Source organism: Cyclospora cayetanensis, unplaced genomic scaffold (genome assembly GCF_002999335.1).
Source record: "Cyclospora cayetanensis isolate NF1_C8 unplaced genomic scaffold, CcayRef3 CcayRef3_contig_105, whole genome shotgun sequence".
NCBI classification, from domain to species: Eukaryota; Apicomplexa; class Conoidasida; order Eucoccidiorida; family Eimeriidae; genus Cyclospora; species Cyclospora cayetanensis.
In genome coordinates, this window is record NW_020312043.1 from 119,030 (window position 1) to 143,540 (window position 24,511).

At 53.7% G+C, this 24,511-nt stretch overlaps 3 protein-coding genes and 1 non-coding gene across 4 annotated transcripts; 3 read left to right on the plus strand and 1 right to left on the minus strand.

The window, feature by feature from the left end:
• The first annotated feature begins 114 nt into the window (after nt 1–114).
• On the plus strand, nt 115–12,048 carry LOC34623038. The gene is made up of 5 exons (XM_026338727.1): nt 115–978; nt 1,018–1,263; nt 10,804–10,897; nt 11,245–11,300; nt 11,581–12,048. The coding sequence occupies exons 1-5, from the start codon at nt 115–117 to the stop codon at nt 12,046–12,048; spliced, it is 1,728 nt and encodes a 575-aa protein (XP_026194512.1).
• LOC34623039 (vesicle-associated membrane protein 7B) lies at nt 8,785–10,507 on the plus strand. The gene is made up of 8 exons (XM_026338584.1): nt 8,785–8,815; nt 9,101–9,215; nt 9,320–9,427; nt 9,590–9,677; nt 9,881–9,971; nt 10,063–10,151; nt 10,271–10,342; nt 10,442–10,507. Exons 1-8 carry the CDS (start codon nt 8,785–8,787, stop codon nt 10,505–10,507), a joined length of 660 nt encoding a protein of 219 aa, XP_026194369.1.
• On the minus strand, nt 11,103–11,175 carry Trnav-uac. Its single transcript has one exon. It is a non-coding gene; the product is annotated as a tRNA-Val (tRNA).
• Nucleotides 12,049–16,374: 4,326 nt separating the features above from the next.
• On the plus strand, nt 16,375–19,304 carry LOC113147615 (uncharacterized abhydrolase domain-containing protein DDB_G0269086-like). The gene is given in 6 exon segments (XM_026338737.1): nt 16,375–16,554; nt 17,170–17,670; nt 18,394–18,447; nt 18,449–18,507; nt 18,714–18,885; nt 19,146–19,304. Coding segments are annotated over 6 exon segments (1,125 nt in total).
• Nucleotides 19,305–24,511: the final 5,207 nt, after the last annotated feature.

Here is a 24,511-nt window from a genome sequence, read left to right on the forward strand (position 1 = left end):
GTCTAGTGTACATACACCCGCGTCGCGGTTACTACGCACGGCAAGAAGCCGAAGCGCGTTTCAAACGGGGCGTCCTCCGCCTCTAGGATCTCCCGTTTTTCTCGCTCGTTCTTCATGAGCACCAAGAGAGGCGCTCGACAAGGGCCGCTGTCTAGCGGCCCGGAGTGGTCGTGTGCGGCAGCTTTGTCGCCCTCTGATCGGCAGTATCTCTTTAGCATACGCAACCCGCGCTTCCTTTTTGCTGTCCGTAGAGAGCTCCGGCGCCATGACGCCTCGAGGAGTAGCGGACTGCTGACTGCGGAGGTGTTTTCGCTCTGCCTTGCGCACATGGGCATCCAGTTTGGAAGCCCCGAAGCCGATTTCATTTTGCGCTTCTGCGAAGTCACGCCTGACGGGTTCGTGATTTGCAAGAGCCTCCTGCTGCAGACGTACCCTTACAAGCAGCGGCATGCAGACACCGTTGCTCTTTCCTTTGCCGCGGCAGAGGATGACGAAGAGCCTCTTCCCTGTTGGTCGTCGGAGGAATCTGCAGCCCCGAGCTGCGGAGCCAAAATGCCTCTGAAGGCATCTGGAGGGGCCATAGGAGACCCTTTGGGCGGAGGAAAGGGCGCCTTGGTTCGCCGTCTCTTCGCGCAGTGGGAGCGGTGTCTGCTGCGAGACTGCGACCTCAAGAGGGCCCTAAAGGCAGCTGGGTTTGGAATTTCCGAAGATCTCGAGAGACTTCTTTCTCTGCAGGGGCCTGGGGGCTCCATTCAATTCAAAGATTTCATGCGCTGTCTCATGTCTGAAGGCGAGGCGGCCCAAGGGAGGGGGGGCCTTGGCGTTTCCCGCGAAGTTCTCGACGCCGCAACTGCAGCTCTTGCGGCGGAGCGAACCGCCTTCATCGACCCCCCGAGGAATGCTGTGACGTGGGAGCCGCCTGCGTCTGTGGCAGGAACGGGGGCAGCCACCACATCGGAGATCTTGAACCCGCTATTCGTGCACTACGAGCCCTGGGAAGATACCCCCATAGAGGAGCTGGAGGGAGCGGACCGAAGAGCCTTCTTGTTGCGGCTTACTTCCCTCTTCTTGTCATCCTGTGTGCCTTCCGAGAGCTTTAGAGGCTATCTCAATCGAGTGGGCATAGCGATCACCCCCGAAATAGACACCTGCATTCGAGAAGAAATGGCCAGCGGATGTGTGCCGCTCAGCCGAATGATGGCTGCAATTTGGCAGGCGGAGCACCAACAGCAGCGGGAACAGCAGCAGCAACAGGAGCGAGACGCATTATGCCTGGCCCTTGCGACCCCTGCACAAAGCTGCCAGCAGCTCCCAGTGTGCAAGCAGCCATGAGGCCGGAAGGAGGGAACGGAGAGAGGTGAGTTGAGGCAGAGAAGGAGAGGAGGGAGAAGGCGAAAGAGGGATGGGAACGGAAGGAGGATCGGCATTGTTGGAAAGACATATTCTAGAACGCGTCGTACAAGACGCACCCTTAAGGGCTGTGGTGGCGCCACCTGGGATGCAGATATAGTCCCTCACAATTAAAGAACACAAGAGAAAAGAAGGCTGAGCAGTCAGCGGCACGCAAGGGCTGGCTATGCGGCCCCCCCTCAAAAAAGCGGCAGTCGTATTTTGCTCAAGAGCGCACAGGCCTCCACAGGTGCCCGAGACCTGTGCGCCTTTCTATGGATTCTTTTTGCTACCGTCAACGACGCCCCAATAGTTGACGCCTACTGGCAAAGCAAGCTTGCCTTTAGTTAAATTCACAATTTTTGAGGTGCACGGATAAGAGCATGGTGTGTCGGGTGGCCTTTAGAAGCGCCATTCGATAAGCGAAGCTCCTCGCTGACGATAATTCGCTATCGCAGCGCGATGTGCAGGAACTTCGAGATAGGTCTGCAGCAAGACTGCCTGCACAAACAGGGCGTGGAGCCGCTACGACAGCGAGATCAAAGCTGCATTTCATCCAGGAGGCGCCATATTTACTTACAGGCCTGAAGTGAAATTTCGACGTCCTCTTAGCGCCAGGCTATGCATGTTCAATTTAGCAACGCACTAGACGCATCAATCAGCGGGCACGCGCGTCAGTTAATAGATAATCATGGAGGCATTTCAGCATATGCGCGCAAGGGTACAGTTTCAAATTTGAGGTAGCAACACACATAAATTCATTCTTGAATATTGCCCAAATGCATCTTCGCATGACCCCGACGCGCGTCGGTGACAGTAACGCTCCACATAAGCTCCATGAGGGAACACTGCTGTCCAGACTGAGCAGAGACTTCATAGAACGTTATTGAATGTTTACGAAAAGAAGCCTCTCGTTCAGCTATTTGCATCGCTCAGAGTTCCAGGCGTGAGAAGAAAGGACAGCCAAAGTGCGTTCAGCTGCATCCTACACGTACTCTGATGATTCACGACCAGTCGCGCGAAGCACCTTGAGCACATTGCACCTTCTTGTGGGAATATAATAGCATTCTGCAGTAAGTAGTACGAGAACAATCCAATTGGTCAATTTTTCGCTTATCCTTAGTCAAATATAGCTGGTGTAGTAGGTAGTATTCAAGTGTAGATTTGCCCGATCCAAGACATGTCAGCCCTCTACTACAAAAAAAAACGAAAAAACCAAACTTAGTAAAGGGAATCAAAATACACCATCGTCCAGCAGTCCATCCTGAACTCTTAGAGCAAGCTATTTATGCATATTCGCTTATGCTGCATGCAAACATAGGCGAACTGTGTGCTCCCTTACTGGCAGGAGGGGAAATGTAGTAAAAACATAGCTGAGACTGTATGCGCACAAAGTCTGAGTTTAGGGGACACCTTACTAATAGCCGGAAGCTTTTTATCCAATACCCATTGATTAACGTGGCTGTTTCAGGCAGAAAACGTGTTACCTGTGGATCCGAGGCAAAACCGTCCATGGCGACTAGCATTCCTGACCAAACAAAGCCACGCATTTTCCTGCAACGAACAAAGCCAGAAGTCGCTCCTCCGTCAACCATAGAGGCTGACGTCCCCCAGAACATATCACTAGCAACAACTCCCGTCTATTGTGTCTTCGGCGCTCAAGAGTCCTAGAATCCAGCACCTCTACGGCTTTCTCTGAACCTTCCGCACCAACATGAGTCAGTTGCCTGTTTGGCAAAGTCCATGAATAATTCATGGATTCTTTTCAATTTTTTTTTGAGAAGCCGCTAACGATAATTCTGGTACACCTGCTACTCGTCGGGATATCGAAAGGGGGTAGGAAAGTGCATTGGCTCAAAGGATCATGGCAAACAGTCCTAGCCACGTCGTTGCAAATTCATGTGCCTGTTCACCTTTGGCTGCACATCTCACAGCGTGCTGGCTCACAAGGACCAAATATGTAGGCTAGAAACACTGCCAACCGCCGCTCATCATAAGGACGTCATTGTCGCTCATGAGGTTTGCGCATACATTCGCGTGCACTGGCCAGACGTTCTCTAAATCCCTCCATTCCTCAGGGTCGCTACTAAGCCCGGTCCACCAGGTACACGAAGGGATTGGAGAGGAGCTCCTCAGTGTAGGCCAAGGGATGCTAGAAAATAACGGGTAGACGAGTGTACTATTGTTTCATGAGCTCACGGAGCGCACCGAAGAGAATCATGCCAAACAATCGAATTTGTGTTAACTTAAACTCGTAAGCACTGCAGAAGAGTGCGAATGTCGTGCTCTGTCTTCCCATCTGCCTCGGAGTGGCTTGCAGTGGTCATATTACTTTCGATGTGTAGGTGGGTCAGAGACACGCCATAACGCATTGAAGAACTTGGGATCTATTGATAACGATACTGCCACGAAATACATACAGACTCCAGAAATGAGGTTAGAATATTAAGTGACTTCCTACGCCGTGACAGCGCTGGATCAAAGGATGAACTAGGCATATCTGTTGAGTATATCTATCCACTACGATGCAAATGCTACCTGGATCATTGACCTGCCATAGTCCAATAGTGAAGTTCGTAGCCAGATCACTCCAAATCCTCCAGGGAACAAAACTCTTTGCAAAAGCCTGGATTCTGGACAATTGTGCCTTTTCAGTTGCTGGCAATCTGGGCAGGACAGTGCACGCTGCTCTGCCGCACGGCGAGCCTTAGGCAGGGTGAAGGGCCAGGAGGGCTTTTCAATTGCGATTCGAATGGCACCATGGCCAGAAAGAGCATCACTCTGCGCGTTCTGCAAAATGGGTCTAAGGAGCAAAGTCGAAGTGTTCAAGCAACATAATTTCCGCATTGCTTTCAGCCACAGCAGGCCATCCTTAAAGGGGTGGCGCTTTACCCTTTTGCCATTCGGGATTTTGGCAATAGAAGTGGATACATGGGTGTCGCAAGCAAAAGATCTGGGCAGTTATCCGAGACACCATAAGTTTTTCAGACAAGAGCGGATGCGCTGCACGGAAGTGAGCCGCCGGGGCGCCACGAGAGAGCGTCGGCAACCACATAGCCAATGCCATCAATATCCTTCACACCGATGTCGTACTGCAGGAGGCAACCAAGCCAGCAAACAACTCTGGGGCTATCAAAGAAGTGAAAACTCTTTTTAAGGTACATCGAAGACTGATGGTCGGTGTAGTCACCAAAACGACGCCCATATAGGCAGTGCAGCTTTTTTTCATGCTCCATCACTTTGCATGGAAGTCCTTTTATGGTATCGCTGCTTGGGTTCGGTGAGGCGACGAGAGCAACAAGAAATAATTTGGTGCTGCAAAAGATCCATAAAGTGTAGAGAAAAATTATACCCATCGCTACGTCGCGAGCATAGGCTGTTAAGAAAAACTGGCACAAAATCGGGAGATGTGAATGCTACTGGAGGTGTAAGGCGCTTGATAGGACTTGTTGCGGCATCAGTCTCCCATTTCCTGGATATCTACTGCGTTGTTTAGAGTCTATCAGTGAAGACGCATCGATCCGAGTAAACTCAAGAATGAAATTTATCTAGTCAGATGCGCGCCCGCCCATGAGGGCGTTTTGTGTCTGTCAAATGGGTAAATACGAATTTGTAATATGGAGTCACATGTCGCGTGAGCTGCTGATGTGTGTGGCTTACTAATCGATCAGCCAATCAAAGGCATCGGAAAGGTGTGCTTTGCGGAGATCGTGTTCAGGGGCTTGAACTTACCGCGCGTGCGCCAACTCTTGTCCTCTTCTGGTCGCGTAGTATTCCCTCCTCATGGTGTGGGGTTTCCGGTAACCGCAAAGCATAGATTGGACCAACCCACGAATTAGCTTAATAGAGTGCGCTAGACGACCAGCGGGTAGCCAGGGTGCTGGCGGCTTGTCATTATTCAGCACATCTGCGAATTAGTCCTTGCTATTTGCCACTCCTACTACTGCTCGGCTAAAGGGTCAGTGTGCTTTCCTACTAAAACAGCTTCGCCGAAACTTGTAATACGTGCTTCATGGGAAATCACCGTTTTCTCTTGTTGTTCTGCTGAGCTGCCCGCATGGAGACTCTGCCTCAACTTGTTGAGGCAGTGACTCTGCCCTGGTCACCATTAATGAAATAAACGTTTTGAGGAGACCAGAAGCCGTTTCGCCCGGCACATTTTCGGCGCACTAGCCACTACAGCGCTCAGCTGTGGCCGTATGCAATACTTGAAATAGTTCATCCATGGCATATCTAGGATTACGTCATGAAGCACTGAGCCGTGGCTGAAGTCACAGACCATTCTGAAAGCATCCTCTCTTATTTTGGGTGGGAGGGATTCAGCTGCATACCCTTGCCAATCCTTTTATTCTGCTGCCCGCGTAGACCAGTTAGCAGGTATATTGCACTGTTCTGCGGTCTCTAGATGTGAAACGTGATCCACTCCACATCTAATATCAAGTAACGCTAGCAATTCTTGAGCATTGATGTGAACTTGTGCTGGCGCAGAACCTGCCCCTTGGTGAGTCGCCAACATTGGCTTTATCCCCTCTATTCCCCTTCACTACACTGCAGCTTGCGAGTGAGGCTTTCCGAAGTCTATTTGAGCCTTCTTTGATTGCCAAGCAGCCTGCTTCTGTTGGGTCCAGCCCCCGTCGTTCAAGTCTTTTTGCTTGTGCATGCGCCCGCAGCTTCGGGCCAGATGACCAAATTTCCCAGAATAGGAACAGGTGCATTGGTGGGGAAGGAGCGGCTTGGGATGCTCATAAGGGCGGAATTTCTTAGCTTCCTATTGTGGGCTGAGGCCAGCTGACACAACCTCAACATCCATAGATTCAAGCTCTCGACTTGGTTCTTACTTTGCAGCCAGACACGTGTGCGGTGCGCTCATTCGGTCCTAAAACCTCAACAAGTTCATCACTTGCGGAAGCCCCACCGGGCGGTTGTTTAATGGCTGAGTCGCTACACACCCATTGGCCACCTCTCGTGAAATTCGTGTGTTTCGAGATAAACAAATGATAGAGAAAGTGTTCGTATACGTTGTGGGGGCATTTGTGAACCAAAGCTTCATATTCTTTGACATACCGATATTTAAACAGATTAGAAGACTTTAGAGTGTAAATTCTTCCAAAGCTCGCGATTTTAGCTTGTCTCGGCACTTAAGCAACTTGTTTTAAAACGTCTGAGCCTGTATGGAGCCCTTAATTGCAGTAACCCTTGCAGGCAGGCGACATTCTTATTGAAGTGCCTTGCCCCTCAATAAGCATGTGGCGAAGAGCACTGAATTCTCTTTACATTGTAGGTACACAGCGAGAGACATCTCCCAACAACTGATGAAGTGCTGGAGTGCATGCCCACACTTGTGGCACATATATTTTCTGGTCGGCAGAACCACGTGGGCACATCCATGAGCACTTTACTGGCTAAAAATGCGAGCCTTTTCACCGGGTGTGAAGCTACTGCGCTTATATCAATTTGCAGGCTGGCTTGTGTCGCCCCAACAGGCGTTGCGGTGTCTTCAACGCCCATCGTCGTAGGGATTTTCCCCCAGCCAGTTGCCAAAGCAAACCAGATTATTGAAGGGGCAAACGCAGCAGGGTGCCGTGCAGGTGGCTTGCAGGCGCACTGGAAAAGGCCCCCACAGAGAGTGTTGTACGAGAGAATATTCACAGCTCCGTGAAAGCCTGACGCTACCAGAGTCTGCGCTTAAGCATTCCCTAGGGAATCTAGATGAAGCGTTACACCAATTGCCCTGTCGTGAAGGCATGCTAGCTACACTGCTCTCCTCTACCCATCAATCCTCCAACCCAGAACCCGAAGGCAAGCAGAAAACAGTTAAGTTCATGAAAAGTCATAGCGTCGCTGAAGCAATTTTCGGAAGGGTGAGAGTTGCATCAAGAGCCTGTGTGATCAGTTTTACAAAGCTGAAGTCGTACGGCTGCGGAGCATGAGCAAGCACTGACCTCGTAGCTCTCTCGTTGGCAAAAACGAATTGGCCAGGGATGCTGTGGCAAGGTGTAAGAGGCACACTGCTGAGGAAGTCCATGAACATAAGGTGCAGCGATGTTCTTTCCAATGTACCCATCAAAGGACACCCCCCACCCCCAAACTTCCTTCGATAAGATGCCCTAGAGAAAAAGTGTCCTCCACCCGCAGGATTTCGGCATAAAGGGATAAGCATAATCAGGTGACGTGAGTATTGTCGTACGCGTTAAACATGCCGAGCAGGGACACATTCGCACCCAGTTGTCCACAGACAACCAAACTGTGCATGCCCGGGTACACCGTGTTACCTCCTAGAAATGGAGCTATCTAGTCCCCTGCTTGTCAAACAAGCTGTACATACGCAGCGACACTTCAGGCACTGGTCGTTTTTTTTGATGCAATTAATGGGTAGCACATACCTAATTGCACCTTTTGACCACCTACACTACGCCCCGGCGTACGGCGAGAAACAGCCCGAGCCAGCGGCGAAAGCACTGTGCAGGTGCATACAAGTCTAGCGTTGGCACTTTAAGGCCTGCATGCGCGCATTCTGTGTATGGTGGCCTGAGTTGCACTAGTAACTCTTGGAAATATACTTTGAGGGTCCATGGATAGCTGCAGCCCGTCCGCGCTGGCGAGATAGATCCTAGTAGTCCATGAGGCTCTATTCTGGGTCAGGGGTTGAGGCCTCTCAGCCAAGCTGATTGAGAAGCTGAACCTATATGCTTGACGGTGATCCCGTCCCAAGTTCTATCGTCTCCTACTCTCAGGTGTATTCCGGGTGTCTGCAGACGTTCTTTAATGCGCTCACGAGCCATATTTTCGAGCAGAGCACACAGTGTGTCACAGGGTGCACAGACACCTTGAGGCAGAGCACCGAAGCTCCTCCTCATAGAGACCAGTGGGTTGGGGGGGTGCGGTTGCCGTCTGCAGCAGGCTCCTAGAGCAAGGTTTCACGTTCAGGCTCCTCATCTAAAGACACACGGCTTCCTACTTGTCCGTGTATATGCGACAGAAGTCTTTTTGCGAAATACACAGAAGCTCCACCTCGACCACAGCCTCGATCCATGTTACCGCTGCCGCTGCGATGCGTCTAGTAACACGGGCTGCCAGCCGGCGGCGAGGGCATCTCGGTTTTAGGGCTTGGGTGTCGTATTTCAAGTTTCTTCTATCTATTATATGTGCGTTTTTCTTATTTTGGACCCCTCTAAAGTGCGCTCTTTATCTTTTTTTTGACACTTCTGAGGCTCAAGGGATAGAATTTCGGGTTGCGGGCTGCCTGCGCATGCTGGCATTCTAACCTTCCTCACTCCATTTTAACTTCAAACTTTGGGATATACAGAGCTTAGAATTGTCGTTCCAGCGCCTTCTGCCAATAGTGCTGATCCCAGGGCAGGGTTTAGCCCTCCGGTGGTAGGCAGCTCCCGGAGGATGCCGCTAATATACGCCCTTGTGGCTCGGGGTAAGTTGTTTGCCGTATAATCTCCTACATGCGCGCAGCCCCTTTGCAGCAACTGCCTCTGGTAGTCCTGCACTGCGCTGCTGAAGCCTTGTCGGAGTGCTTATATTCGTGCCGACACCTGTGCTTGGCAGCCAATACCCTTGACTGCGCGTGAAAGCCTCCCCCGTGCTTTTCTGTGCGCGTTTCGGCCTTCGAAAGACGACCAGATGTCTCTGCAGCTCACGGTATGCGGCCATGCGCCCACAGCTTCTTGCATGCTGTTTGGGGTATGCGGTGTGCGTCCAGGCAATGTAGTGCTCTGTGAGCATGCAGACAGCGAGGGGAACTTCCCCACGGTTACCCGTCTCCTGCTCTGTCGTCTGCCAACCAACAAACAACGCATGTCGTACATATACGACCGGTGAGCTGCTGGTTCCTGTGCAGGCTTTCACTGGGGGGCAGACGCGGGGTGCTTCACCGTGTCTGAAGAAAGGGTTCTGCGGATTTTCGCATGCGTGCACATAGGTATGTATTCCACTATATCGTGGTGGACGGCATAACCTTTCTGACAATGGCGGATGACAGTGTGGGCTTCGCGCTGCCTTTCGCCTTCCTAGAGGCCTTGAAGAATGAGTGAGCTACTCAGGCTGCGACTGCTGTCGTCAGTGCCAGCGTTAATGCGACTGCTCATGCCTCCTTTCTGAGAGCAATGCGTTCCGAATGCCTCTGGATCTGCAAATGATGCGCTTCTCATGCTCCTGGTGCTGCAGCAGGTATGGTGCATTCTTGCTGCAGGTTCTTGCCGCAGTACAGGGAAGCAGCAGAAACAGGGATTGCGCTGTCTCTACAGGGTAGCATGGAGAGCACCCTGAAAGCCTTGCTTGTAAGGGCCTAGGTTTTGGAGTTTCGCCTTTTGGTAGACCTCTCTGCCTCGAGACCACGTAATAGACCCCCTTTCTGTCGAGAAATAAAGCTTTAGATGCTTGCCCACTTGCACTGGCCTGGCATATCTTCCCAAGAGAGAAAAACTCACACTTGAGGCATAGATAGGCTAGGGGTGGCTCAGACTGCTGGCTTTCTTCACAGGATTCGTTCAACACCCACCAGACGGTAGACGATTTCCGGCAGATCCGCACGCAGATTGACGGCATTCATTCGGTGATGATTGACAGCATTGGTAAGGCTTGGAAAATAGAGATCGGGCTAGGTCAGTCGTGGAAGTGAGAGCTTCAGGAGATGTTGTGGTTTTAGGGCTTGCGTGTTCGCAGACAAAATTCTGCAGCGTGGCGAGCGCATAGATTTGCTGGTGGATCAGTCGGAGCAACTTAACCAGGAGGCCGTGACATTCAGACGACAGGTTCGAGCTTCGATTTGAGACTTTTGCTTTTGCGCTTAGGGTCTGCGTGTGTATGCTGCCACTGGTTAGTTTCTTACTGGGTGTGCATGCATGGTGAGGGGTTTGGCGTGTGCGTGCAGGCTCGCCGATTAAAGGATGCCATGTGGTGGCGGAATGTGAGGATCATTGCGCTGATCCTTGGGAGTATCTCGGTGAGCGCTGTGCCCTGCGTGTGGTCTCTTGCATACAGTTTGTCCTATTCAAGCATTCTAGGGGGTTTAAAGAGGGCTTTTCGTGCCGTGTCTGTGCAGATCCTCGGAGTTATTTTAGGGATGATTTCCTGCGGCGGACTCACCTTCCCTTCCTGCCGGAGCTAACTAGTAGCCCGATTCTTCAGACGTGTGCCGAAGGATCTCAGCTTGTGCCGAATATAGAGCACGGCTTTTGGGTGGGAGGGGGTCCATTGCAGCAGCATCTGCTTGGGGGCTTTGGTAGCTTAAGTTGAGCAGGAGCACCCTATCCCTACCTGTTTCTGCTACTCAGCAGATTGGCTGCTCAGGCTTTTAAGCCCGTAAAAAATGTAATGCCTCCATGGAGGGACTCGAATGCAGCGACAGCTTCAGCAGCGGCGGTTGCTTGGGTCATCTTTTAGATGTAGTGTGATTGACTGTAGCTCAGGCAGCGGCGGTTGCTTAGGTCATCTGTTAGCCCGCAGCTTTCTGTTCGTAAAAAATACGTGTTGACTAGTGCACAGACTCACCTCGAAAGCAAGTCCAGGGGTGTGTAGGAGCAGTGGCGTGCACACTAAACAAGGACAGCAGGATCTCACGGAACAGCCTTCTTCCGCAGTAGCAGAGTATGGCGCGTCTATAGATCTGCTAGGCGTGCCTTTCAGATTTTGCGTCAGCAAGCATCAGCACACGAAAAGCCTCCTACTACAGGCGTGGGGAAGGCTCTTGAGTTGAAAAGTGGTACGGGGTGCGGGGCTCGAACCCGCGACCTTCTGCGTGTAAAGCAGACGTGATGACCACTACACCAACCCCGCGTCGAGGAAGGAGCCCTTTAAGCTTGATCTACTACCAAAATACAGAAAATCCTATTCAAACTGTGTTAGAGAAGGCAAAAAGGCGTGAAACGATAAGAATGAGAAGCAGGAAAAATCAAAGTGCCGTACCACGCATGCGTTAAGACCCCCTTGGTGTTGGGCCAGTGCGCTATGGCTGGAGTAGGCTCAAGAGCTAGGACACTTACCGTTTGGGGGTTCGAACCCCGCAGCTGATGATCATATTTCTGTAGTTTCGTGCTTCTCAGGCCCTTCATGCGAAAGGATAATTTCGCTTTAATGTCACCAAGGTGATTCTTTCTAGCCTCATTTCCGGATAGAGCGAGTGAGAAAATTTTGTGCCAACGGTCGTGGCTGGAAGGGCGGGGCCGGCTGGCAGCCTCCTAGGTGGCTGCCGATATTGCGACTGTTCAATCAAATTTTCCTTCTTGGCTTGATCTTTTTTGCAATAAACACAATGATGACGTAGAAGCACCGAGTTTCAGATTCTTTGGAGGAGGTTCCGACGCCGAACTCCCCATTGAGTCGCCTCCATTTCGTGACCGTCGCTGCCGACAGTTGGCAGAGGAGGCTGGTGTCTGCTCAGTGTGCATCCATGCAACCATTAGGGACGCCTTCAAGGGCCCCTCTTTGACCTGCATTTATGCTGTACTTTGGCTTCTTGATGCGGTTATCTCTGTGAGGCGGCGCGGTGCAGTCTGCGTCACCGGCCCCAAATCGCTCTATGTATCCTCCATGGAACCGGGTCGTTCGAGAAGTGGCGAATGTGTCTCCCCCGTCGTGCCTCTCATCTTGCTTCCCTTGTTCCTCCCACAGCAGCTTAAAGAGATATCTTTGGGGCCAAGAGCTCATTGAATATGGCCACAGTAGTTGGCTCGACCCTGACCTCCCTGTAGGATTCATCCTTCCCAGTGCCTGCTCCTGCGTCGTGGTGAACATTGAATCCTCAGGCTCATCCAGCCCCCGAGTCCCCGAATCTTGATTTAAAAATGGATTCAGAGGGTCTGACTTGTTTGAAACCTCCTCACATCCCTCCCGAGGGGGAAGCGCGGGATCAATCTCGTAGCACAGTCACTTCTCTCCCTAGTGGTGAGCGGCTGGCTAGCCAAGACAGCCTGCTCTCTTCCTCCTGCAACGCAGGGAGCTCCTTGTGCGAAGCCTTTTCTAAGCAGAAGTTCTTGGCAGATGCAGTCGCAACACCAGGGGGCGGCCTGCTGCAGTGGCGAGCGGCATCTCTTAGCGAGGGTTCGAAACATGAGGGTGTGTCAGAGGTATCCCTTTCGGGGAGCTCTTCATCAGATACACCATGGAGCTTCCATCGGCAGCAGAGCCTCCCCACAGTGAAACTGCTTCAGGACAAGGCGATCAGCTGTTGCAGCAGCAGCAGCGCTCCAGAAGACGCTCAAGCTCCCGCCACTAGCCACCCCTTCCACTCCCCCTCCTCTACCGCTTGGCCTCATCCCCCGAGAGAGTCTTCTGTTTCGAGCAGCAGAAGCAAAAACGCTTCTGCGGTTCCTCCCCTCGTCGTGGAATCTGTTGCAGCGCAGCAGATGCTGAGCTGTATCGTCACCGAGGGCTTCTCAGGCGAGGTTGCTTACCTTGAATTTCTGCGTGAGGGTTCTCCGGAAGGATTGCAGCTACTTGCGAGGGCACGCAAAGAAGGCAGCAGCAACGTGCTGCTGCGCGTGGCCGCCTCAGCCCATGGTGTGCCTCCCAGCCTCCCTGAGAATGCAGCAAATTCATCGGAGAAAGACTCCATCGTCGTGCAGCAGCTGAAGCCTTTGCTGCAGCAATCGCCAGTACTTGCCGCTGCCAGAGAGAGAGGTGTTGACAGCACGCACGTCCAGTACAGCAACAGCAGCAACAACAGCAACAACAACGGCAACAACAACACGCGGTGTTGGGTAGTTGGGTGGGAAGAGCTGGTGAAACGTCTTGTTCCCGCCTGGCGCTCTCTCAGTGCGGTAAGCTTTTCTCTTTAAGATCCTTTTCCGTGCAAGTACCCTTTCTCTCCCTGTGTCTCTGTGTCTGTCTCTCTCTGTCTCTCCGTCTCTCTCTGTCTGCTTTCTCTCTTTCGCTCTCTTCATGTCTCTCTGTCTTTCTCTCTCTTTCTGCCTGCCTTCCTGAATGGCCGTGCTTCTTGCTAACCCTAGAGGACCCTGCAAGAAGGAGCTTCGCCCGTAAAAGCTTTCTACATACGTTTCGCAAGAGGCTTCAGCTGTTTAAAGGAGCTTCCGAGCAGAGCAGCAGCAGCAGCAGAGACCTGGTGGAGGACTCTTGACTTAAAGGCTGTCTGTTTCCCAGAGCAGAAAGGCGTGTCTTCCCTGTTTCGCTGTCAGCGTCTCTCTCTCTCTCTCCCATTGGTGCGTCTGTCTTTGCTGCGCGGGTGTGGGCTGCAGTCTTCTCGCAATTGTCTCACCGACGCCGTACAGTTGTCTACTTGGAAGTGCTTCTTGAGGCTCGTGGATGCCTCTCAGAGCGGTTCTCTCATTCCTGATTTGCTCGCGAACGTGAAAAACCAGCGCCGTGAGTCTCTCTCTGAGGCTTCAAAATGCCGGCATGGAGGTGGAGGGCCTCTCGAGGCGGCAGACTCCCAGAGACGCGAAAGGCTATGTGAAAATAGTCGCGGCTTGTAATGCGCATGCGTCTTCTTTGCGTGATCTTCAGGCAGTCACAGCAGATCTTTGAAGAGGCGCATTGGGGAGACCTTACGGACGCTGCAAGGCTTGCGAGCAGAGCTGGAAGACAACCAGCAGCGGCTTGCGCAGATGCGCTTTCTTCGCATTGGCACGACTAGCAGGGGGTCCAGCGATCCTCAAGCGACGCTCCAAAAGATAGCAACTTGCTATGCTGGCATTTTAAGGCTGGGTACAGAGGCGGAGTCTGCGGCTGATGCTGTCTTGCAGCGTGCAGGGAAGGGTCACGAGCTGCGGCTGCATCTGCAGCGGCATCAGCAGCACTTTGCGGCTGCTCTGGGTAGAGTCGACTCGTTTGCGCACTCTCTAGAGCAGCTGCAGCAGCTCACGAGGCAGGAAGAAGAGCAGCTGAAGCAGAAGCAGCACCAGCAGCAGACGTGGCAGCTTATGGACAGCTGGTCGCGTAAGGAGATCGAGCTGCAGCAGCAGCTGCTACGCTCCGTTTTAGGCTTTGCTGCAGCCGATGCAAGGGAACTCGACGCGATGCGTGATTCGTTGATTCTGGTAAGTCTATATATATGTATATCTATATTCACTCCCTATGAGCTGCCGCATGCATGCATGCATGCTGGCTGCTCGCTTGCTGTTGTGCTCGCTTCGCATGCCTGGCCTTGCTGCTCGTCTCTCTGCCGATCGCATTCAATGAAAGGCCTCCTGCCCGCCTTTTTTTGCTGCAGCTGGCTTGCCTTTGTGCCCTCCCGCGAAGAAAACGCACTGCTGATACTTCGGGATCCAGCGATGACGATGCTTCGGACGCTCCTTCTTCGGCAGAATCTCCGAAGGCGGCATTTACTGCCGGTGGAAGCCTCTTGCACCGCATCGGCTTGACGCAGGAGCAGGCACCAAGCCTCCTCCTGCTGTGTCTTATGCTCGGTGAGCCATCCTCGTGTCAGTGCCAGACAACACTTGCAGCACCTCCGGCAGCCTGTGCGCTGCGGTAAAGGCCCCAGAGTTACAAGAATTTCAAACAATGCTTCGGGTGTGCATTATGTGTTTGTACGTTTGTGTATGTGTGTATGTTTGTGTACGTGTGAATAAATGTGTATGTGTGTGTATTTGTATGTTTGTGTACGTATGTATGTTTGTGTACGTGTGTATATATGTGTATGTGTATGTGTGTATATATGTGTATGTGTGGCATTTGTTTTTATTAACCGTTCTCTTTGAGTGTGTGATGTTGCCTCTGCGTAGACGCTGATGGGCTAGCTTGGTGGGTACTCTCTTGGATGGATTTGGCGTTGGTTCGAGCGCGTGATCCTGCGTCGGGAAGAAGGGGGAGCAGCGGGGAAGGCAGCAGCGTGTCTGGCGACCAGCTGGCTATGTTGGAAGCCTCTGAAATAGATCCAGAAAAGTGTTTGTATACTGAGGAGTTGCGTGCTCTGTTGCGGCGACGTGTGATGCGGCTGCGGGCTCGCAGTCACCTGGGGGTTGAAAGCAGCAAAGGCAACGCCAGCCTGAGCGGTGGGGAGAGACTTGGGTATGAAAGTGGTGAAGGGAATGACGAGGGGAGGCTGTGTGGCATGGACGATGCTGGGTGTGAGGAGGGAGCTGCTCTCGAAGAGGCTGGATCGAGAGGCAGCTCTGTGCCGTTTGCGGAAAGAGAGGGGCAGGAGGCGGCAGCAGCAGCGGCTTTTGCCGCTTTTGCTGCTGCTGCAAGAAAGCCGCGCGGCAAGAGTCTCGCGAAAGGCGGGGTCGGATCTGTTGCTGCTGCCATCTGTCCTTCTCCCCTTCAACGGCTGAGCACCAGCGAAGCAAAGTCGCTTGCTTCCCAGCGGGAAAGAGGGCTGGAGGGGCATGGCCTTGCAAAGCCACGATCTGCTGCGGCGCATGCGTCGAGTATCGTGGAGATGCTTGAGCCTCTCCTAGTGACTGAAGCGGAGGTTCAGTTGGAGGATGAAGTGAGGAGACACGATCTGGTGCTGCTGCACAGGCAGCAGCAGCGAGAGCAGCAGCAGCAGCAGCAGTCTCTGCAGTTCCAGCCCCTGCGAAACATCCACTGTGCCAAGCGGAAGGGTTTAGGTGCAAGCGCGAAAAGGCTCTCGACACCCCTCCCTCTTCTGCCTCGCCAGCATCCCCCGATGCAACTGAGCAGTCCCCCTGCAGGAAGGCTGCCGGTAGAGCAGCAGCAGGATGCCCTTGGAATCCAGTGCAGCAGAGCCTTGTCTGTTTTGGCGACAGCAGCAACAGCCGAATCAGCGCAAATAAGACGAAGGACGCGAGGGAGGGGCTTGACACTCTCACCCCCCACGCGCCTGCCCCACACAAAGCAGCAGCCTCAGGAAGCCGCTGCATGTGCTGCCGCCCTTCACAGCAGAGATGACAGAAGCAGCAGCGCAGGCTCCAGAGGGAGGCTTTCTAGCAACGAGTCGCCAGCCGCGCAGTCGAGAATGAGGAGCCAACTTTCGCTCGAGCAGCAGCAGCACGGCCCCAGTACACCGGCAGCTGCAGCAGCAGCATCCAGAAGCCGCAGACACTTGGCAATGAAATGTATGGCTGCAAACCCGCGATTTCCAAGTCAAGCGCAGCCGTCAGAACGACAGCCGAGGCAGCAGCAGCAAGAGCAGCAAGAAGAATTCAGCAGAAGTCTCTCGCCCCTCGGCCTCATGCAGCAGCAACAGCAGCAAGAGCAGGAACACGAACTCAAGCTGCTGACCTCACTGGAGTCGTAAGTGAAAAAATAGCCTCGCAACGGCAGCACGAGCAGCGGCTGCCACGCCCACATGTCTGCCCTTCCCCCGTACGGCTGTGATGCTGTATGCTGTGCGTAAGCGTTTCAACATCTGTAATTAGGGCGCGCTGCTGCCGGATGTTGCTCCTCAGGATGCTGCGGCAAGTTTTCCACACACCCCGACAAGGTCTCCACAGCCAGAGGAGTCTTCACGTCTCTGAAGGAGAAGCAGCAGCAAAAACAGCAGCAAAAATTGCAGCAAAAGCAACAGCAGCAATTGGACACCACGAGGAGCTGACGCTTTTAGATTTCGAGCGAAAGGCCCTCGCTGAACGGCTAAGGAGGCTCGCACAGCGGCTGCAGCAGCAGGAAGAAGCGTCTTGTAAAAAGCCTCAGAGGCAAGGCTGTGTTGCTGCTGCTTCTGCAGGGAGGAGCCGCAGCAGCAGCAACAGCAGCAGCAGCAGAAACGGCAGCGAGAAACTGCGAAGCAGCTCTCTAGGGCTTCAGCGGCCGCAAATGAAACAACAGCACCACCAGCAACAACAACAAGCACCCCCGCGAGAGGACAGCCAATATTCGACGTCTCACAGAGCGTTCAACACGCCCAAGAAGGCGGTAAACACCTCTGCAGGGGAAAACAAAAGCGTAGCAGTCGCAAGATGGGCGGCAACTTCAAGCGCTGTGCCTGCAGAGCAGCCACTGCGGCAGCGAAGCAACAGCCCGATGAGGCCCTCCCAAGACTCTGAGTATCGAGCAACCTCTGGATCTCCACTAGCTCGACAAAGTGCAGCGGCTGGAAGAAGCGCCAGTCCTGCTGCAGCTTGCGAGCAGAAGCAGAAGGTGATTCGCGTGTTGGACGTTCTCATGCAGCAAATAGAGGCCTCTCTGGGAAGGCCAGCGGAGGCTGCTGCTGCTCTTGCTGCGGCAACCGATGCAGCAGCAGCAGCAGTAGCAGCAGAACCAGCGCGCTCAGCTTCGCAAGGGCGTCTGTCGTCTTTTTTCCCAGTTGAGCCTTCGAAGGAGCTCGCAGAAAGACAGCGACAGGAGGACTGCAGCAAAAGCAGCAGCAAAGGCCGCCTACGCCAGTTCCCGGAGGCAGCTGCTGCTGCAGCAGCAGGGGGACCAACAGGAGGAGCAGCTTGCCATAAATTAGCCGACAAAGCCTTTGAAAGTCGAATCACACCCCCAGGCAGAGGGAAGCAGATGCGTCTCTTTCCGCTTGCATCGGCAGAGGAGTCTTTGACGCTGCCCCCCCCCACCTCCATCGCCGCTTCCAGCCTCTCTGTAAGTCCGTGCAGCTGCTCGAGCGGCTTCAGCAAGCAAAGACTGGCAAAGCCGTCAGGATCACCAGAAGCCTGTCGCGCAGCAGCAGCGGCAACACCATCTAGAAGAGCAGTTTCCGCAAAGGCAACGGAAGCAGGGGCAGCAGTGGGAGCTGCTAAGCGCGAGAGTGCAACGATGATCACGTCTCAGCGGAGGCTGCACGATCCATTTTCGGATGCTGTGCTGCAGCTGCTGCAGCAGCAACAGGCACAAGAACAACAGGGGGGACTGCGAAAAATCCGGTCCGACCTAGTTACAAACAAGAAGCAGCAAGAGCAGCACCAACAGAAAGAGCAGCACCAACAGAAGGAGCAGCACCAACAGAAGGAGCAGCACCAACAGAAAGAGCAGCAAAAGGAAGAGCCGCCTTCGTCGTCTATAGCTGCCTCTGGCTGTATCCTTCCGGTTCCTCTCATCACCCCTAAAACACAATCGCCATCGATGCAGCAGCAGGCACCCTGGAAGCCGTCAGCAGATGGAAAGACAAGTTCAGCAGCAGAAAGGGCAGCAGCCGCGGCAGAAGCAGCACTGGCTGCACTTGAGGCCGAAGCAGCACAAGCAGCACAAGCAGCAACAGCAGCAACAGCAACAACAGCAACAACAGCAACAACAGCAAAACCAGCAGCAGTAGAAGTACAGCGAACTAGCGTAGCGGCGGCCTCATCACTGCACAACGCAGCCTCTTCTGCTGTCATCACTTCTCCTACGGAGCAGAAACGCGAGCTAACAAAAGAGGCCTTGCCGCAGTCAGCAGCAGCAAAACAGGAGGCTTGTAGAAGAGCTGTTTTCCGTTCGAAACGGCCATCACATGCGGAGGTCGGAGAAGCGTCTAGGCCTGAGAAAGCGTTCTGCCCTGAGACGGAGGTGCCAGCAAACGCTGCGCGTGAAGGGGAAGCGACGGGGGAGGAAGAGGCGGCGAAGCTTTCGAGGCAGCGAGAGCCACAGAGCAAGGCCACTCCAGGGATGGGAAGGAGTGAGAACCGTAGAACGGGCAGTGTGAAAAACGCATACAGCAGCAGAAGCAACACCAGCACTGGCAGAACTGCAGGAGCAACTGTGCGGAGAGGAGGTTCATCCCCCATGGCAAACGATACACTCCACCGGCAGCAGTCCTCTTCCCCGATCCGCTCAACGCATGCACGCCAGGTGCAGAGGCAGAAGCAGCAGCAGGAGAAGCAGCAGCAGGAGAAGGCTGCAGCATTAGCAGGGAAGACTACTCGGAGTGCAGCTACGCCCTCGGCAGTTCAGAGCAGCACAGGGAGCCAACAGCAGCAGCCGCGGCAGTGGCAGGTGCTGCTGCAGCAGAGGCAGCGGCTGCGCCAACAGCAGCAGCTGCAGCAGCAGCAACTCACGCCTCTGGAAGCCATGAAGCTGCGGAGGATTCGCGTGAAAGAGTTGGCGCTGAAGCAGAGGCTGATGGCTAGTGGCCTACCGTAAGCGTAAATATACGGCATTTTACGGTGTTAGGGTTTGATGGTATGAAGGAGAGAGGCGGCTGTCTGCTCATGCGTGGAGCATGATGGGAAGGTAGAAGCCTGTCGGCAGTGTTTTAGCGAGGCAGAGCACCAGTTTCGTCTGCACGGAGCAAAGCGGAAAAAGCGCAGAAGCTCGGTTGGCTCTGGCTGAGGCAACGAAAGTCAACTACTACTACTATTCCTGCTGTTGTGGCTATTGTCGCTGCTGCTGCTGTCTTTGTTTGCGGTGCTCTGCAGCAAAAAGCTGCAGCAAGAACTCGAAGAGTCTGAGGAACCCCCCGCGAAGGCGGCTCCTGCGCCTCCTCGAGCATCTATGAAGGCAAGGCTAACGCTTCTGAACCGAAACTAGAACCCTGGTATTCACAGTAAAACGCCTCTGCAGTTGCTCAATAGGCTTAGTTGAAATATTGTTGTCGTGACTCTGAGGAGGGACTGCGAGACAACACTCCTGGGGCAGCAGTGTAAAATCGACAGCCTAACATAAAGAAGGCACCTGGAGGAGCTGCAAATACGCAGAGCCGCTGTCATATTTTTTTTGCACAACAAGTGTGCCGTGTCGCACGCCCTCTTAAGCCATCCAACAGCGTTCGCAACATTTATTTTCAGAGGGAAATAGCAGCCGCTGGGATCGCAGCCGCGGCACAAAGGGTGCAAGGCAAGAGGATCCAGCAGCGGCAAGGGGCTGCAGACACAGCGGCGGTCGTTGATGCTGCCGTTCTTTCCGCGAAGAAGCGCTTGAGAAGAAATCAGCGATTCTTTTTGCAGCAGCAGCACCTCTTGCAGCATCCTCACCAGCGGACTCGGGATGTATGCTGCAGCAGCATCAAAAACAGCCGCACGAATGCCCTTTCTCTCTCTAGATTTAGATGCTCTTCAAGGGACTGCTGCGCTGGGAAGCGTGGGCTTCTACATTCGATGCAGTGCAAGCATGTCTATTTCTCTCTCTCTTTCTCTGTATGTGTATATGCTTTAGGAACTTCTAAAGCGGCGGGATGAACGCATCATGGCCTTTGTGAGGCAGCAACTGCTGCTCTCGGAAGACTCCGATGCACGAGAAGCTCCTTCCGCTTCTCGTGCTGCAGGCGGCTCAGGGTTGCAGCAGCGCCAGCAGGCCCGCGTCTCGCAGTCGCCGAACTTCGTGCTGCTTACTGAAAGGCAACGCGAAATGTTGCAAAACAGTTGCCCGAAGCAGAGAAGCACCAGCCTGTCGAAGCAGCAGGAAAAGCAGCCTCCTGCAGGGAGTGCCGTGAGAGGCTGCGGTGAACCCATCCCGCTTTCTTTGGCGTTGCAGCAGCGCGAGCAGCAGCGACGTGGATCTGGAGAGGCTGCAGTGTTGCCTTCCCCCCCAAAAGAGACAGGGCCTGCAAAGGCAATGGCAGCTGCTGCTGCAGCAGCCACTGCCTTTGTGTCTCTTTTGCCAGATCCGCCAGCGTTTCTGGAGGCCGACGCGTCTGCATGTCTGTCTCCTGCAGAACTAGCAACGCAGCGGCTGCAAGAAGGCAGCAGCATGCCACCCTCTCCAGCAGCCTCCGTTTCCTCTCCACGTGGCCTGTGCCTGCCTGAGGCGGCGATCCGCGTGCCGTCTTCGCGCGTCTCCGTCTGCCGCATTCCAGAGAGGCCCCTCCAAGTTCGTGCAGCAGCGACCCCCCTGACATCGGCAAGAACGCCAGCTTCCGAAAAGGGGGCTCAACATCAGCGGTGGCTCCAGGAAGTCGAGCCTTGCGCGGATCGGGGGAAGCGGGGGATAGAGCTGGACGAAGAAACAAAGCTCTCGGCGTTTTACTGCCGACCGGAAGCCCGTGCAAGCGCGACAAATCGCGATAGCTGCCGCAGCAACAGTCCCGAAGCGTCAGTGCCTTTCCTGATGAAAACTGCGTCTCCTCCTCCTACGCAGTCGCCGCTGCAGCAGCAGCTCGAGCGCCGTCCTCAAGCGGCCTCAGAAAGGCCACTTCGGCAGCCCACGCCTCGCCGAGAGCATCAGGAAGAAGACGGCATTTTTTTTTCCTGCAGCGATAACAAGGCCAGAACTGCGCATTTTGACGGAACAGGATTTGGCCGTGCGTCTTGCTATCGGGGAGACGGGGAGACTGCATGCGAGCAATGGCCTCCTTCAGATGGCGTTGAGTGTTTTTCGCGTCGATCCGTGGTGCGCCGCCTCGCGCCTTCGGACGGCGAGGAAAACCAGGAGCCCTCTCCGCATCGCGCTTTCTCGCAATGCCCTCAGGGATCCGTCTCCGCATGTACCTCCCCGAGGGAAGCCTCTAGCAGCAGGAGCAGCAAGAGGGGTGCTCTGACGGCCAGAGAGACGCCTATGGCCGCTGCTGCTGCTGCAGCGGCGGCGGCAAAATTACGAGGCTCTGCAGAAGAAGATCCCAAAGCGAGGCGTGTTGTTGTGCGATTGTCGCTAAGTGGCCTCGCGAACCAGCCTCAACTCAGGGGCGCCGTTGCTTCAGGTGCCTTGTCGGCTCAGAGAAAACTGCAGGGAGAAACTGCTCACCAAGAGCCCAACTGGGTGCAGCAGCGTGCAGACACAACAACGCACTGTCCTAAGGACGCCGTTGTCTCCCAGCCACGCCAAGTTGGAGGCGTGAAGGCCTCACGTCAGCAGCAGGAGACAAGCGCCCTTATTCCCAACAAAAGCATTTTCAGCAGTGCGATGCCTCGCAGTTCTGACGGCGCTTCACGGGGTTCCTGGATGGACGGTGGTCACCGTAGTAAGGATGCAGAGACAGCTACAAGCGCGCCGACTCGAACTTCGGTGTCGCCAGCATCCCAGCGTGCAGGAAAGCCTACGCAGAAGAGGCCTCTTAAGGTTTTGGCAAGGCTGCAGTCAGCAGCAGAAGGCGAACCTAGCAGCACTCCCCGCAGCGGGAATCACCTGTTTCGCTCGGCAAAAGGGTTTTTCTCTGCAGAAACACCGTCCTGCCCGCAAAAGCAGGAGTCCAGCGGCGATGAGCAAGAGAAGGCGAGGGGGCTGGTGCTGCTTAGAGAAGGCTTTGAATCTTTTTTGGATACATAAAAACCTGTGCCGTAGACAGCTTCTTCTTGATGAGACCACGCCGTTTAGCGAATAGCTGCTGCAGCAGGACGCAGCATGCTGGTACACTGCTACGTTCTTATTCTCCCTCATGAAGCAGCGACCGCAGCGCCAACGGGATGAGGGGTGGCTTATGTGGCTGCGTCTCGCCCTGATGTTGCCCGTCCTTTTGTACGTGTCCCTACGAAGCAACGCCAGGTTCTGCCAAGGCCTGTGCTTGCTGTACGCTTCTCTGGTTCTCGAAGCCCCTAAAAGAGCATGTTGCCAAAGCTAGACATCGATCACGGCAAATCTATTTATGAATACCCAGATCATTAAATTATAGACTAGAAGCACCAAAAACCAATCATAATGTTCCTGTGAATTTGCCGGATTCGGCGCGATTAAAAAAGTAGGCATAGCCTGGTGGATGTTTGTGCTGGTAGTGCGCATTGATTGGAGAGGTGCAAAAGGATGATTAGATCGCTTCTTGCGTGCCGCTCAAAATTCATGATCCATTATAATTTTCCACCGTCCTCGGGTTTTTCCTGCTGCATAAATTTGCATACCCGCGTACGGAGTTGTGGATTCATAGTCGCGACATTGGCCAACGCATCCAGAGTCCGCCCTGCACATTGCTCAGTCGTGTGGTACTTGCAGCTAAGACTCTGCAGTCTAGGGGCACCGCTACAAAAAGGGAAGTCGTAGAATATAGAGGAAGTCCATCCGCGGTTCGAGAAAAAGGCCAAGAGTATGCTGAAGATTCACGCACTGAAAAAATTCCTTGCAGCAGTTCTTTGGTGTCTCGGTGTCTCTCAGGATGCCTATGCAAGGCTTACATCGCCTGAATCAAAGCGTGCGTAGTAAGAACCCTTCTACAAAGCTATGCTTGGCTACTAGAGCGCCGCAGTTTAGAGAACTGTTGGAGTGGATCGCTTGGTCATGAGAAGCAGTGCTTTCTGCAAAGCACAAGAAATACACCCACACTCAAGCGGGTGATTCAGGCCCTTGAATGGTCGCTGCTACAGAGTGCTGTACTCAGATGTGTTCTGCAGAATCCGAACGAGATAAAACCCCGAGTCTAGCTATCGGACACTTAGCATACCCGTTTTTGCCAGATGGCTCTTCTAAACTCAGAGTTTGGAGCCTCTGCATGCAGCTGATCCAGATGCTCCGCAAGTCAGATCCTCTGCATTATCCGCATGTACCTTCACATCGTGCTAAGAAGGGCACTAGTGGTACTCTCCAGTGCTCAGGGCTTTCTCTCTAAGGTCTCCATAGTGTGACACTAAACTCGAGACTCGGTGCAAACTAAGCAATGTTGCCGAGTGTCGCCACGAGGCCTACGCCTTCCCCTGCCTGCACCACTCAGAGTTCCCAGCACAAGGGATGAGAGACACTATGGATGCGCCTAGTTGTATCCTCTAAGCACTTGGAGAATACACAGCTAGTTGCTCACTGCATCTAGTACACATGTAAAAGAACGTTGCTTCTTGCCGTATCGAGCTACAAGTTTCCTGCAATGGTGTATACGAACAGGCACCCCAATTAGTCGAATCCTAATCAATTATAATCGGGTATGACTAGTATACTAGCGGGTCTTGAAGTGTAGCTTAGCCTACTACATCAGGGCCACCTCAACTGCACGCAGTTATGTTCCTTAACTGTACATCGAGACTCACCACGTGCAAGACAGCGGCAAAGTTCCCACCGTGGCGGTACGTCCAGGAAAGCAGCAACGCAAAAATCGGGCAGCTCAAAACCTAAATGTGTGCACCAGCCGCTAAGCCTAAGTAGACAGTGAAAAAGAGACAAACACTGACTAATAATGAACGAGGAACCAAAGCAACGTGACCGCGGTCATGCGGTGGCTCCATGCAGTCGAAGCGCTGCAATCTGTAAATCTCTTGCTTGGATATAACAAAAAAGTGCAGTGGGTAAAGAGTATCGAATCACTCACTTATCCGGCAGTGTCCCCACACCATATACAGCAGTCCCGTGCAAGTTCAGTCAGGACATGCCGCATAGTTCATCTCCATACCCTGAAAGAGACCTAACGGCATAATTGTAGAGCCAATCTACTTGAGAGCGTCTGGCCACAAATCCACATATGGAAAACACCTTGGTAAACGCCAACCTT

Coding starts and splice junctions, on each gene's coding strand:
- LOC34623039 (XM_026338584.1), top strand. CDS start 8,785: ATGCCGCTAATATACGCCCTTGTGGCTCGGG. Junction 8,816..9,100: donor ATACGCCCTTGTGGCTCGGG/GTAAGTTGTTTG, acceptor GTGTGCGTCCAG/GCAATGTAGTGCTCTGTGAG. Junction 9,216..9,319: donor ATGTCGTACATATACGACCG/GTGAGCTGCTGG, acceptor GCGTGCACATAG/GTATGTATTCCACTATATCG.
- LOC34623038 (XM_026338727.1), top strand. CDS start 115: ATGAGCACCAAGAGAGGCGCTCGACAAGGGCCGCTGTCTAGCGGCCCG. Junction 1,264..10,803: donor AGCAGCAACAGGAGCGAGAC/GCATTATGCCTG, acceptor GATTGACTGTAG/CTCAGGCAGCGGCGGTTGCT. Junction 10,898..11,244: donor TGCACAGACTCACCTCGAAA/GCAAGTCCAGGG, acceptor AAACTGTGTTAG/AGAAGGCAAAAAGGCGTGAA.